The sequence below is a fragment of the Neovison vison genome, chromosome 1 (assembly GCF_020171115.1).
Source record: "Neovison vison isolate M4711 chromosome 1, ASM_NN_V1, whole genome shotgun sequence".
Classification (NCBI taxonomy): domain Eukaryota; kingdom Metazoa; phylum Chordata; class Mammalia; order Carnivora; family Mustelidae; genus Neogale; species Neogale vison.
The window spans coordinates 33,761,496-33,776,485 of record NC_058091.1 but is presented as its reverse complement, the minus strand read 5'-3'; the positions used below and the strand labels follow the sequence as shown (position 1 = coordinate 33,776,485).

The following is a 14,990-nucleotide window of genomic DNA, read 5'->3' as shown; positions in this document are numbered from 1 at the left end:
TAATCGGTATAGCGTTTCCTTTTGAGGTGGCAAACTGTCCTAAAACTGTGGTGATGATTGTACAACTCTATGAATATACTAAAGTTGTTAATTGTGTGGTATGTGAATTATATGGGTTTTTTTTTTTTAAGATTTTATTTATTTGTCAGAGAGAGAGAGAGAGAGAGCGAGCGAGCGCATGCACAAGCAGGCAGAGTGGCAGGCAGAGGCCGAGAGAGAAGCAGGCTCCCTGGTTGAGCAAGGAGCTGGATGCAGGACTCGATCCCAAGACCCTAGGATCATGGCCAGAGCCAAAGGCAGCGGCCCAACCGACTGAGCCACCCAGGGGTCCCTGTGAATTATATCTTAATAAAGCTGGCCAATAAGTGAATTATATGATAAAAAATATATCTCAATAAAGTTATTTAAAAAAAAAAGATGGTCTGAAGAGGGAGGGAGAGTAGGCAATTATTAATGATGGTCTAAAAATGGAGGAATGGTAGTAAGAATAAAGAAGGAATGATATGAGATCCTGTAAAGAAAACTTTACAAAAAATTCAATCAACTGGGTATACAGAAAAAGGAAAGGCATACCTATATATCACATTTCTACCTTAAAAAATTACTTTTCTTTTTCTACTGCAACTCCTTAGCATCTCAGACATACAGGATCCTAATTTCCAAGAGCTCTAGAACTGTGAGGCAATGTTTGTGTTCCCTATAATCTGTTTTTAAGCAATCTGATTCATTAACACATCAAAAGCATTTACTGAACGGCCACTATGTTAAAGGTACAATACAATATAAGAATGAGTTAAGAACTATCCAAGATAAGTGTGTGTACACACACACACACACACACACACACACACGCACGTCTATTGAGGATGCCAGGCTTCAGGTGTAGCAAAAGAAATTATTATGGGTTCTTTTGAAAATAACAGCAATGACAATAATAGCAACTTCTAACACTTATTGAACATTTACTGATATGCCAGGCACTGTGCCAATAATTTTATATACATTATTGCAGTTAATCCTCAAAAAAACCTAGTAATGTACATGTTATTACCCTCATTCTATCAATAAAGCTGAGATGTGGGCACATAAGTTTTCCCTTGAAATATCTTTTAAAAGTTATTTTATACTTATATAAGGAGAATTCATGTGTATGTAACAGAGCTAGTTGGAAACTAAATGACCCAAACATTAATTCCTACATATGAAAAATTAAGTAGACAACCTACGTTTTAGAAAAATACAAAAAAAGTGCACAAACATTTCCAAGTTAATAAAGGAGCTTACATAACTGCATGAACTTATAAAATATTTAATATGGAAAATTCAAGCCTATTAAACAGCAAATAAGGTCAAAATAATAATTCAAGTATGCATGTAAAATCTCAGTTGAAAGAGAAATAAAAATTTAATAATAGAAATCTTCATTATTTTATATATTCTCAAAATATTAAGACTTATACTAATTTCCCTTAGAGATGCTTATGCTTTCTCCGAAGCAACCAAAACTGGTAGATGGATCACTTTTAGCGAGGAATAGGACTATTTTCTCAAATAAAACCTGGAAATACAGCTTTCTATGAAACATACTCATGTGTACCCTCTCCCAAATTATTAGAACACTGCCAAAAATTTACAACAAATCAAATCGCATCAAATCATACATACAAGCTGTAACCCATTCATACTAACAGGACCCCCCCCTCACAAAAGGAGGGAAAGGCTTGCATGTTGTCAAAAGCATCCTATTTTTCCTGAAAAATCATGTAAAGTTTTTGGCATACAGCAGTGCCTCACAAGAGCATTTCCTCTCATACTACCTCCTTCTCTACATAGAAAACCCTCAATTGTCTCACTGAAGATTTAAAAAATTTTTTCTTTAGGGGCGCCTGGGTGGCCCAGTGGGTTAAAGCCTCTCCTTCTGCGCAGGTCATGATCCCAGTGTCCTGGAATCGAGCCCCGCATCAGGCTCTCTGCTCAGCAGGGAGCCTGCTTCCCTTCCTCTCTCTCTCTCTGCCTGGTTCTCTGCCTACTTGTGATCTCTGTCTGTCAAAAAATAAACAAAATCTTTAAAAAAAAAAATTTTTTTTTTCTTTAGTCTAAATGATAACCACACTAATAGAAGTTAAGGTAACTAGAACAATTCAGCAAGAAGAATATTTGTGGGGAATAATAAACACAGTTCTGTGCATGTGCATGACCATACACATCCCCATCCCAAATGTCAAAACTGATACATAATAAGAGGATGAACTCTTCATTGGAAGAGTAGACATTTAAATTTTAAAACTCTTTAAAAATTTAAAATTTAAAACTCTTCATTGGAAAAGAGAAGACATTTAAAAATACATGTATTTTCAAAATGTATTTTGAAGCCAGGAAAAAAGAGTCTTAATCTTTTAAGGAGTTGTGCTTCAGCACATAGAATATCAAAAAGAAGCCAATCATTCCTTCTGAATTATTTCACAGTCTCAATATTTAACATTTTAGGCAAGTTTTCAACTGCCTTTTAGAGTTCTTTTGAAACCGGCTCCTTGTTTAATACAAAATAGGATGTCAGTTGATCAATATCCATTTGGCTTAAATTCATAAGTCCACAACCTCCGTTAAGTGGTAGAACAAACAGGTACAAAGCCTGAAAATTTATTGTTTCTTTTTTAAACTCCAAATGATATTTGCAGCTGCCAAAAGGCATTTTGAAATCACTCACCCTTACTTCAGTAAAAATGAAAAAGGGGGATGGGAGGAGGCAGACTCTCATGAGGCCTTGTATGTCAAGTTTTTGCCCAGAGCTAATTTTCATAGCTGTGTTATAAAAACCTGAAAATGGAGGCTTATAATGGAAATGCTGACAGACCCTTAACTATAGCAGCATGAATGGATATAATTAAAGAAAAGCTTTTGGCTACACCTAACTCCTCAAATGAAAGCTGCCATTTTTATATTAACCTCAAATAACAGCAAGTGAGAACTAGAAATGTGATTCCGGAAAGGTAATATGAAATGTTAAAGATGACTGCTGAAACTGTTGGACATTCGAAGTTTTAAACACGGAGGCATTTAGTTAACATAACCAAGTCAGTATTTTCATAATGCTACTTAATCAGCAATAAAGAATGCTCTGGTGAGCCATCAGCTCCAGTTAGCAGAAAGTGGCATATGAAGTTATTATTTCTTAACAGCCTAGAGGGAGCTGCTTCTCCCTTTAATCAGTGATCTTAGTTCCTTCCTACCTATAATTTCTCTGTCATACAGTTATAAAACTATTATCCAGCTCAACATACACACGCACACATCTTACACACACATTTATGCAAGGACTGGTACCTTATTCCCACCTGAGTTTGAAAACAGAAGAGATTGCTAAGGTAAAGTATTTCATTCTTTTTCTTGTCAGGGATGCAGCCAGGAATAGATATCACCAATCTATGTAACCCATCTTCCTTATCTAAACCAAAATTCGAAGAATTTAGCTTTGTTCTTAAAAGAGGGAGTGGGGAAGCCTATGCTTTAGTCTTTATCAACTATCCAAACCATTTTTGAACTTTTTAATAGTATTATAAAAGTAATACTAATTTTATAGCATACCTAGAGGCTCCTATGAAAAGATCCTCAAAGAAGTTCCAGATTTTGGGTTAAGAAATTAGGAACACATCTCTATGATCAAATATCTAAAGGACTTTTTCTTGTGTTTCTCCTCTCTGCTTTCCTTCCTTTTTTTTTTTTTTAAAGGTAACAATCCTGAATGATCTCGGGGTTCTTCCCCAAAAGATCCCAAACCAACAGCCAGTTTGTCTTGATAGTATCTGCCTTGGAAGCCCCAAGTCTGATGAAACAAAACAAAACCAACCAAGTCCCAGTCCCTCTTATTATACACTGTAATCAGTTTCATCGAAGAAGTGTGTGTAAATTACTACGCAAGCTTCAGGTATGTAAGAGACGGCAGTGCCTACACGAGGACATCATTAATGAAGACCTCCCACACTACTGCACATTCTGATTCATACTTCTCATACTTCTGTTTAAAACGCTCTATAATTATGGCAACAGAAATGATACATGATTAGACATTCACTTATAGCAACTATTTTTAATTATAGCTGAGCAGCATAAAACAAAACTAAAACTAAACATTTGTGCAAGTAAATGTTATCAAAGCTTCAGGGTTTTTTCCCCATAGCTTAGCCCTACAGATCAATAACACACTCCTTTCCCCTGCTCCAGATGACAGCAAACTACAAACCCATATGAAATCTAGTTAAAAGAAACTTCTCATATAAATGTAAACTTGCTTTCACCTTATGTAACTGACAATCTTTAATATGTCCTCTTGATTCCTACTTTTGTATTTCTCTTCATTAGAAATTACTGATGCCCATGATTAACAAAGATGCCTCATACTTTACAAGATACTTGCAAGCAGACTTTTTCCAAAATTCTGAAACGGCTTTGGCTTTAATGCTGAAGGATTTTACTAAATTGAATTTAAAGAACAAAAATTTATTTTTATTTTAAGAAGTGAAATTTAGATGGCTGAAATGATGCTGATAACAGATCGAAGAGAAACTGGTATAAATAAAACACAATTTACATGTCTCCAAACCTCTTTGTGATTCATTTTTTCCAACTGATGACTTATTTAAAAATACATTAACTTGTAAAATAAATAAAAAGTAACTAGAAAGCAACTACCCTTTTTTTAATTAGCAAAAATAAAGGGTAAAAGCACACAGAAGTATATATGAATAGTGGTAACACTTTTAGGATAATAGTTTGCAGGTGTCATTTATTTAATTGCCTGTTGATTTATAAAAGATACAGTGTATGGTTAGTTTCTGTTTAGTTATTTGCAAACTATTACAAAGATAGTGTAGGAAGGTAGCAATGGTCTGGTCTGAGTGGTGATACTGAAATTTATTTCAGTAAATCACAAAAAGTCTCCATGTTTCCATTTCTTCATCTCTAAACAGGGATGACAAGGTTGGCAAAGAAATAAATGAGATAGTATTTGTAAATTGTACATCTTTTAAGAATACAAGAGTTTAAAAAAAAGGATACAAGAGTTATTCTCATGTTTCTAGTTATCATTTTTGAAGAATGAGCAAAATAGTTTTAGGTAGGAGCTTAAGGACAAAAAAAAGTTAGTAAATGAACAAAAAAAGAAAAAGAAATTCTTCCTTTATTACTTTGATTTCCAATTTAAAGCCTCAAAATAAGTTCTATTCTTCTATTACCACATTTCCATGAGCATTTTTACAAATTTCTGTGTTTAATTTCTTATCTGAGAATGAGTATTTTCTAAATATGCTCCATTTCACAAGGAGGCTTTCTCCTAAATTATTAGGGAGAATAAAAACTGGCACAAAAATTATTTTTTGGGGGTGCCTCACCCCACTGGGTGGCTCAGTGGGTTAAGCCGCTGCTTTCGGCTCGGGTCATGATCTCAGGGTCCTGGAATCGAGTCCCGCATCAGGCTCTCTGCTCAGCAGGGAGCCTGCTTCTCTCTCTCTCTCTCTCTCTGCCTGCCTCTCCATCTACTTGTGATTTCTCTCTGTCAAATAAATAAATAAAATCTTTAAAAAAAAATTATTTTTTTGTAGGAAATCTGGTAATATCTATCCACATTTAAATGCATATACACCAATTCATTTTTAGGAATTAATCTAAAGATACACTTCCACAAGTACACAGGGAAGGCACATATGAAGATGTTAAATAGATCTATGTTTACAATAACAAAATGGTAAACAATATAACTTCCCATTATTAGGGTATGGGTTAAATAAAGTTTGGTACAACCACATAATGAAACACTAAGTAGCTATTAAAAGGAATTAGGTAGGTTTCCATATACTAACATACAAAGCTATCTAGGAAATATTACGTGAAAAAAATCTGGAAGATCCTATGAGAAACCACTATACTTCTCTGGACTAAAACTAAAGCAATGTTTTCTTTTTTTTTTTAAGGTTTATTTATTTTTGAGAGTGCGTGCGCACATGTGTGCATATGCACACAAACACACACACACAGCCACACATGCATGGAGGCTGGGGAGAAGGAGGGAGAGACTCTCAAATGGACTCCCTCCTGAGCACCAGTGTGGACCCGGGCTTGACCCAGGACCCAGGAGATCATGACCCTAGCCAAAGTCATGAGCCAGATGCTTGACTGAGCCACCCACGTGCCCCTAAAGCAGTGTTTTCAACTTCAGAGGTTGGACCAGATAATTCTTTGTGGCGAAGGTACCCTGTGCTTTGTAAGATGTTTAGCAGCAGTTGCCAGTAGCAGTGCCTGACCAAGCTAAAACAATCAAAAAGTTCTCCATACAGTGCCAAATGTCCACTGGGTGAGGAAACTCACCCCTTGTTGAGAACAACCAAACTAGAGAATAAAGAAGTAAAGGTGGGGAAAAGAAACTTTTACTTGTCACCTTATACCTTATTTATATTTTTTAATGATGAAAATATATAGCACTTGGAATTTAAAAAAAAAAAAAATTAACAGCCAAAAAAGATTCCCCATAACTTCTCACTCAAAAATTACAATAGCGTTTGTAGGATATGAATCCTTGTTTTTAAAAAACAAAACAAAACAAACAAAACCCTAGGTAAAAAGCAATAAAATCATAAAGGTGTTTAAAAGGAAATGTGCATTTTCAGTGGAATAGGCAGAAAAATATATGGATTCTGCCCCTTGGTTTCCATGATTGCCTCTTCACAGAATGCCCACACTCCCGGCTTCAGTTTCTACCCCTCTACCCAAAAATCTTAGGGGCTATAGTTCCATAATACGCATGGTGTACACCAGGTCCCTCCTTCCTTCTTATATTCTGTATATTCAGACAAATATAAATAAACAAAAAAAGTGGCCCCAGAATATAGAAATTTCTAATTTTGCCCAAGAAACATGAAGAAATACTATTAACATTTATTTAAAAATTTAACAAAATGAATACTTGGGAAAGTATAGTATCTGTTAATAAAACCTACTAGACTAAAAACAAATGTGGTTCACAGAAAAGATCCAGAATTTGTAGAAATGTCTTCTAATGCTGTTGGTTATTCATTTACTTATGTATCTATCCATCTATCTCAAAATTTGAGAGCTTTAAAATTCTTGCTTTTATATGCCTCACTCTGGGGGATAAAGGGATGATTATCTGATCAAGAACTTTGGCTAAACCTTTACTTTTTATATTATTTTTAAATATTTTATTTTATTTTTTTTTTGGCTAAACCTTTAGAACTTAAATTGATGGGGGCAGGCAAATACTAAAAATGACAAAATACCTAATGAAGAATGAAAACCTACGGATTAATCAGTATGAATGCACAGTCCAACAAAAAGCAAATTAAGTAAATTATTAATTAAGATTAGTAATGAATAAATTCTCTAAACTTAAAAAATTTGTCAAGTTAATTACCTTTTGATAACCGGATACTACTTTTTGTAAAGTGGTATTAGAAAGAGGGAAACAATCTCTTCCTTAACTTTAGACGTGGTTTCAAAAAAATCATATTTCCACACATAACTTTTACACAACTTTTCAGAGATAGTGACTAACTACACTGAGTGCTAATACCTCACTACTTAAAAACAGGTACTCCAAAGATAAAACATATGGGAAAAGGGCCTTAAAAGCAATGAATATCATAACTACTATTCTTTTCCATTATTATTTGGGTCTGGGTATATCCATCTTAAGTGGATCTGAAAACATTAAGTTTTATATGGGTGACTGGTGTTATAAATACAACAATCTTATTTTCGTCTCAGAATAGTTTCAGCTGGATGTATTTTAAGCAGTTGAGGCTACAGCTCTGCAGCAAAATAATTTAAAGAAACTTACCTTTTTTTTTTTTTTAAATGGCACAATGTGGTCATAATCTCCTTATGAGTAGAAGCCACCTCAGGTTTGAGCTCATGGTCTCGGTTAGAATATCTGAAACATTCCTCTGGATAATACTCTCTTAGGATAGGTAGGAAGGGAAGGCAGGGTGAAGAAGCGTTGTTGTGGGACTGCACTGGAGGTGCTCTGCATTTAGGTGTATATGTTTGCACATGAGCTTTCTTTTTAAAGAACTACTGTTCAAAGGAATAGTTTGAAAAGTACTGATTTATGCCATTGTAGCAGTAAAACCAACTCCTCTCTCTTCATTTGGATTTCATGAGTATGTCAAAAGGTAAATTTTAAGGTAGAATCAACATAAGGGATGACATAAAATAAATCAATGAATTAGTATATTATTGAAAAACATACCTGATTCTGGCCAGAACAGCTTGTAGAAAGCTCAGTACTGTCCTAAGTTCAGATTCTTGACAAGCTCTCAGAAGCATACTAAATCCATCATTAAGCAGTTTTTCATGTGACGGACACAAGCAATGGCTAGTCTCAAACACTTCTTGAACACCATCAATATAGATGGAAAGAAGTATCCAGAGAGTCTTTCTTTGTCCCATTTCATCATTCTTAGATACCAAGAATTCCTTCGCCTTCTCTCGGAAAGCACCAGAAAATTTCTCAGCCAAAACACCAATGTCCAGATTTTTCTGGGTATACATCAAGAGGAATGCCACTTGACCCTTCCAAATGATGGAAGATGTTACAGAGGAAGGCTTAAGGAAATTTAGGAGGTCTAAAACATGACTTGCTACATCTTCCACCTCTGCAACAGCTGCTAACAGTAGAAAAAGGTTGAAGAAGTTCTGAAGACCAACTTCTGTCAGTTCTTCCATTCTTTTTTGATGGAATTTAGAATATATTCTGCAAAACATAAAAAAACTCCTTGTATAAAATTTTCATTCATCAGTATCAATCATTTAGAATAACATTTCATTCAATACTCATGACAGTTTCATTACTTTAATTTAGCTTATTCTTCATTATGCTGCTGCCATGTCACTTTTTCTACTTTGAAAACAGACTCACAGAATGCCCATAGCTTTAAATTTCTCAGTGAAGCAGCAACCACATTTGATTAAATAAAAGGATTGAGTGGTCTTCCCCACAGGACAGTAGAAATGTTCTTTTTATATAGTACATGGCTTATCCTTTTATTTTAGACTCTTAATCACCTTTCTTTTTAAATTTTTATTGACAAATAAAATATATGCTCCTTTCATTACAATTTGATGTGCTCTAAAGAAATCTTAACAGGGCAATTTTATACAATTTTCCTTAAACTCTTTTTTCCTCTACCCGTCACAAAGACCTACCCTTGTTAGAGTTATATCTAAGACAATTCAAAGTGCTGGGAAATATTTTTACCTACCCATAAAGAAAAAATGGTTAGTGTTTTTTTTTTTATTTTTGTTTTTTTAAAAGATTTTTTATTTATTTATTTGACACAGAGAGAGAGACATCACAAGTAGGCAGAGAGGCAGGCAGAGAGAGAGGGGGAAGCAGGCTCCCTGCTGAGCAGAGAGCCCAATGCGGGGCTCAATCCCAGGACCCTGAGACCATGACCTGAGCTGAAGGCAGAGGCTTAACCCACTGAGCCACCCAGGCGCTCCCAAAATGGTTAGTGTTTAAATGTCCAAGACTAACCGTTTAAAAATCTCCTGTTTTAATATAATTTACTAGTTGACATACTTTTCTCTCACCAATTAAAGGATCAGAATTAGAAAAAAAGAATTGTTACTGTAAACATTCCAGTGATTTGTTTTAGATAAAGTTCTAAATATCATGTCTTTCACAAAATGATTTAAGATTCAAAAACAAACCATGGGGTACCTGGGTGGCTCAGTGGGTTAAAGCCTCTGCCTTCAGCTCAGGTCCTGATCCCAGGGTCCTGGAATAGAGCACCAAGGCAGGCTCTCTGCTCAGCAGGGAGCCTGCATCCTCCTCTCTCTCTGCCTGCCTCTCTGCCTACTTGTGATCTCTGTCTGTCAAATAAATAAATAAAATCTTTAAAAAGAAAACAAAAAACAAACTGGCACATAGAATCAAAGAAAAACCTATTTGAGCCACATAATTTTCGGAGGCTTAACAAAGAAGTTACCATTAAAAAAAAAGTATACTCTAAAAACAGTCCTACTGTTATCACTATAATCTTGCAAGCAGTATATGGGAATCAAACAGGAACTTCATTTAGTGATTTCTGAGAAGTCCCTATCTAGAATATGAAAGTTTTCTTACTCTTCTGCAAGAGCTCCCATCATATAAGCAAATGGTACAAAGAGAGTTAGAAAAGGGCTAATGAAGTAGAATAAGGGAAGACAATTAAAATTCATACCCACTTAACAAGCAAAACTCTCCAAAAAGAGGGAAAAGATGAATATGACCAAAAGTTTATTTTACTATGCCAGAAATGAAAACTGGGCATACTCCCCAAATGAGAACAATCAAGTTATTTCATCCACTATCCTCTGGTTAGTTTTCATAGAGAGCAGAGCCTATGGGACCGCTAGACTCAAAGAACACCAAGTTTTATAGGTTAACTCCATTACCTGCCAATGTATGATTTGGAGATGTTTTCTATTTTTATAATTTTCAATGAACTTTATGCATTAAGTTATATAATAACATTATAATTAATTTTGGCAAGAAAAACATTCTCTGGTAGCCCTGAATTTAATATATGGGATTTCGATCTTCAGGACAGATGGATAAATTCAAATCCTCTACAAGTTATAGATATTAAGTTTGTTCCTATTACAGATTGGCAGGATCAAAAGACTACATGTTTTGTTGTCCTGTATACATTAAGAAATACATTTTAAATGTATAAACTACAAAGACTTCCAAACACAAGTTAACTAAAAAAATACCAACAGTAACTAATGCTTCTCCACAGTGAACATTCATGACAAAGAAAAACATGCGCATACCTTCCTTTGATTTGTTTCCAAGGATGAGGGCCATTGTTCTTCATTGCTTTCTTAACAACTTTTGCCAAAATGCAAAGGAAAATGGTGAAACTACTGCTGGATTTATACAGGTCATTATCTTGTTTATCACAACAGCAGGTCTTCACCATTTCTAGCATTGACAAGGGTGACTTAATGATATATGTAAGGCCTTTCAAAGGAAGCCAAGAGATGCTGAAAGAACTATTCTAAAAGCAAATAAATAAATAAATAAATAAATAAATAAAGTTTCAAGTCTGAGTAAATAAGAATTCTTTCATCTCTTCTATTCTCGAAGTTTCCCAGCATTTATGTCATACCATTTATTTTTATATCAGGTCATTTATTGTGTAGAATTTTCTCCAATCTCGATTTAGCTGCTTATATCTCCCTAGTGTCTTGTAATGTATTCTTTTATCCCCTCTCTCTTCTGTAAATTGGTAGTTGTATCTAGAGGACTGATAACAGTCATGCAAGTGGAATTTTTTGATAAGAATCTTCCATTGGTGCTACTGGGCACTGCCTATTCCAATTTAGGAAAGAGAGACATAAGTTGTGTCATTCCTTTTGTAATGTTAAGTCTGGGCGTGTTGTCAACCTGATCTATTCATCTGAGTCATCCCCACCAAACTTCCACTGAACAGTTTTAGCCGTCACTGATGATCACTGCCCAGATACCTTACTTCATCAGGTGTACAAATAGTTCTAATTCTATGTTCTAATTCTATCATTACTTCTCAATTAGCTCCTTAGAAACTTGGTTACTCTAAAATATAGTTTATATTTATCTTTTATTTACAATTTCCAGAATAATGAGCATTTTTTTTTAAGAATAGTAACTTTTCTAAATGTGTCATACACTCAAGGATTTAAATGTATTTGATAGGTTTTAATCCACAGTAGTCATTATTCTTTCTTATGCTCAAATCTACCCAGCATGAGGGCAATGGGAGCTCCCTCAAGTTGGCTCTTGTGTCCTTTTGATAGGACTCCAGCTTACTTAGATATTTCCTGCTTTCAGATATGACGAGACACTATAGACTCATATTATACATGTTACCTCAGACCTAGAATGGGTCATTTCTCTAATCAGCCTGAAATCATGCTTCAAAAAAAGGTATTTTTCTCATTTTTCATAAGCTCCATTATGTATAAACCTAAATTAGTAATTTACTTATAAATCTCTCATTTCCTTTTTCTATCTTGATTGAGGAGTTCACTATTTACCCAGAAACAGAACATTCCAAATCTTTCTCTTCTCCCAATACATGAAAGGTAACTAAATTCTATAAATCTACATTTAAGATGTTTATTTTCCTAATTTAGCCTCTCCTTTCTAAACCCTATTTTAATCATTCACTGCATTATTAGCATGTATTTTTACACTGGACTCCTAATTGGCACCAATTTTCAGAAAAAACTTTCTCACACATATACCTAATATGTCACATCCTTGGTATCCTTTGTCTCCAGAATAAATCAAAACTCAACATGCACATAATCTGGCCCCTGACTACCCTGTCTACCAACTTTTCCTATATGTTCTCTCCATAGTCATCTCAAACCTATCATTCAGAACTACTGAACATGGTAGGAAAAGATCATGTTTTTATGTGTTCAAACACTTGTTCATAATAATGTTCCTTTTACCTGAATGCTCTTTTCTTCTTACTTGTAAATTCCATGCACTCCTCAGTTAAAAAATTACAACGTCCCAAAGTCTCCACAAGTTTATACACTGGGTCAAATACTCTGTCCTTTGGCCTTCCACAGTAATGGAAATTTTCCCTCCATAATGTATGGGTATCTGCCCACTAGCCTATAAGCAACTCAAATGCCAAGACTATGTCTCATTCAGGATAGTATTAACTTTTCAATGTGTTGCAAGCAATCAGTAATTGTTAGACAATGTTAATAAATGAGAATTTAAAAAATATCTTTCTAGTACAATTTTGGCTACTTTGCTTACTCTCACTCTCAAGAGAAAAGGACACAAATGCCCATTCCCTTATGTCAATGCTCTACAAATAACTATTTTTAATTAAACCATAAAAACATTCCTCACATATGTACGAATTCTTCAAATTCCTGGAAAAAATTCATACTTTATTGACTTACCAAGTTCTTACTAAAATATTCCCATAGAATGGTGACGATTGCAATGTTTGGCTCCCAGAAGTCACAAAGCGTCAAACAACAGTGAAGATGCATTCGTAATTGTTCTTCTAGTATACTATCCTAAAAAATAAACTGAAATTGTGGGAAAGTAAATGGGCTCTCGCAACATGAGTATTATTACTTGATACTGCACTGGATAACCTGCTTTTAAAGAGTATGAACATATATCACCAAATTATACCCACTCTCATTTTGAGACCAAAAGGTCTAATCAAGATAAAGTATATTTCTAAAAATTTCCTTTAGAGACGACTCAGATACTCAGATAACAGGAACTACATAACTCAACATGACTTTTAACACAATTATTTAAAGGTTACAATAGTTGTGGGGTGTCGGGCTAGCTTAGTCAGAAAAGCATGCAACTCAAAAAAAAAAAAAAGAAAAGAAAAGAAAAGCATGCAACTCTTGATCTCAGGGTCATAAGCTCAAGCCCCATCTCAGGTGTAGAGATTACTAAAACTAACAAAAACAACAACAAAACTTTTAAAAAATTACATAGTTGTTTCGTAACTGAATGGTAGGAAACCCAGTGTGAAAATGGGAGAATGTGAAAGGGAATGTGAAAGAAACCCATACTAGAATGAAGTAGTAAAAATGAACTAATAATTAAGATGTACACAAATTCAGAGGACTTGGGTCATCCTTACGTATTAGGTCAAATTCTCTTTAGGATTAGGAGTTGTTCTTTTAAAAACCAACAGACTAGCAGAGTACAAGCATTTTAACCCCTTAAGAAATGACAACAGGAATGAGAAGTGAAAAAAAATGTAGTCAGTAATCAAACTACTATGATGAAACAATCATGCATGTTTGTTAAAAAGTTGCACCACTGAAGCACTCAACAATCATTTATTTAAAGCTTACTATGTAAACCAGGCACTATTCTAAGGTATTACGCAGAGAGCAATGGATATATGTTAGACACGGTACAAGCACTAACAGAAATTACTACTTTGGAGGAGACTGGGAAAAGAGGACACTGAAACAAACAAGATAAATGTAAACAGTTGTAACTGCTGTGAAAAGCAAAACAAAAAAGGGTGATGCAGCAAAGTAAGTGGTAGAGGATATAGATTATTAATATATCAGAAGCTATGAATGAAAACACCTTTTTGAGGGTTGGCATTTGGACTAAATGACTGAATGAAAAAGAGTCAAACATTAAAAGCTTGGGGGGGGCGGGGAACCCAAAACCACACACACACACAGCAGAGAAGACACACAGAAATTAGTAATAAGTTTGGTATTACAGGATTAAGTCAGATATTCACGGACCATGTTTCCTTTGAGGCTTTGGAAGTCTTGATAGGAAGTATGGATTTTATTTTACATATGCTGGGAAGCCAGTAGAAGACTGTAAGCACAGGCATAATGGGATTGTTTTAAAAATACTGCTCTTGATCATTCATGGAGAATGAATATATGTTAAGAATAGAAGTAGGAAGACCAAGTTAGAAAATAAATAGTGACAACTGCAATATAACAAAAAAGCAGACTTCAAGTTCAAACACATACAAAGCAGAAATGTTGGGAGATGTGAAGGTATGTGGTATATAGTAAGCTTTAAATAGTTGTTGAATGACCGGGGTTCTCGGTGGTGTGTCACATTTTTAACAAACATGCATGGTTACTCCATCATAGATCATTAAACTGCCTACTCTTTTTCTACTTCTACTTCCATCTCCTCATGCCACCTCAAAGTTTAGAAGACAGTTATGTGAAACTGTTAAGATAAGCACACAACTTTAAAGATATATTGAGAAACAGACGCAATGGGATTTGTTTTTGATGAGACATATGAAGGTACAAAGGTAAAAGAGCAATTAACAATTTAGGAGAATTCCCAGGTTTGGCCTTAAGAAAATGAGTTGATGGTACCATCTTTTGAGATGGCAAAGACTAGGGGACGAACAGATGGGAGAGTGCAAAAGGCCAAGCAAGCGGAGATATTATGTAGATAA

General features: G+C 34.8%; 1 protein-coding gene across 1 annotated transcript in view; it reads right to left on the bottom strand.

Annotated features, from left to right (window-relative positions):
- Positions 1-14,990, bottom strand: part of MMS22L (MMS22 like, DNA repair protein) — a 126,474-nt gene that overhangs the window by 72,490 nt on the left and 38,994 nt on the right. The window contains exons 12-14 of the mRNA XM_044245279.1: positions 12,967-13,086; positions 10,831-11,057; positions 8,261-8,764 (exon numbers count right to left, since the gene is read on the bottom strand). Of these exons, the coding sequence (XP_044101214.1) occupies positions 8,261-8,764; positions 10,831-11,057; positions 12,967-13,086 (851 nt within the window). The remainder of the gene's footprint in view (positions 1-8,260; positions 8,765-10,830; positions 11,058-12,966; positions 13,087-14,990) is intronic.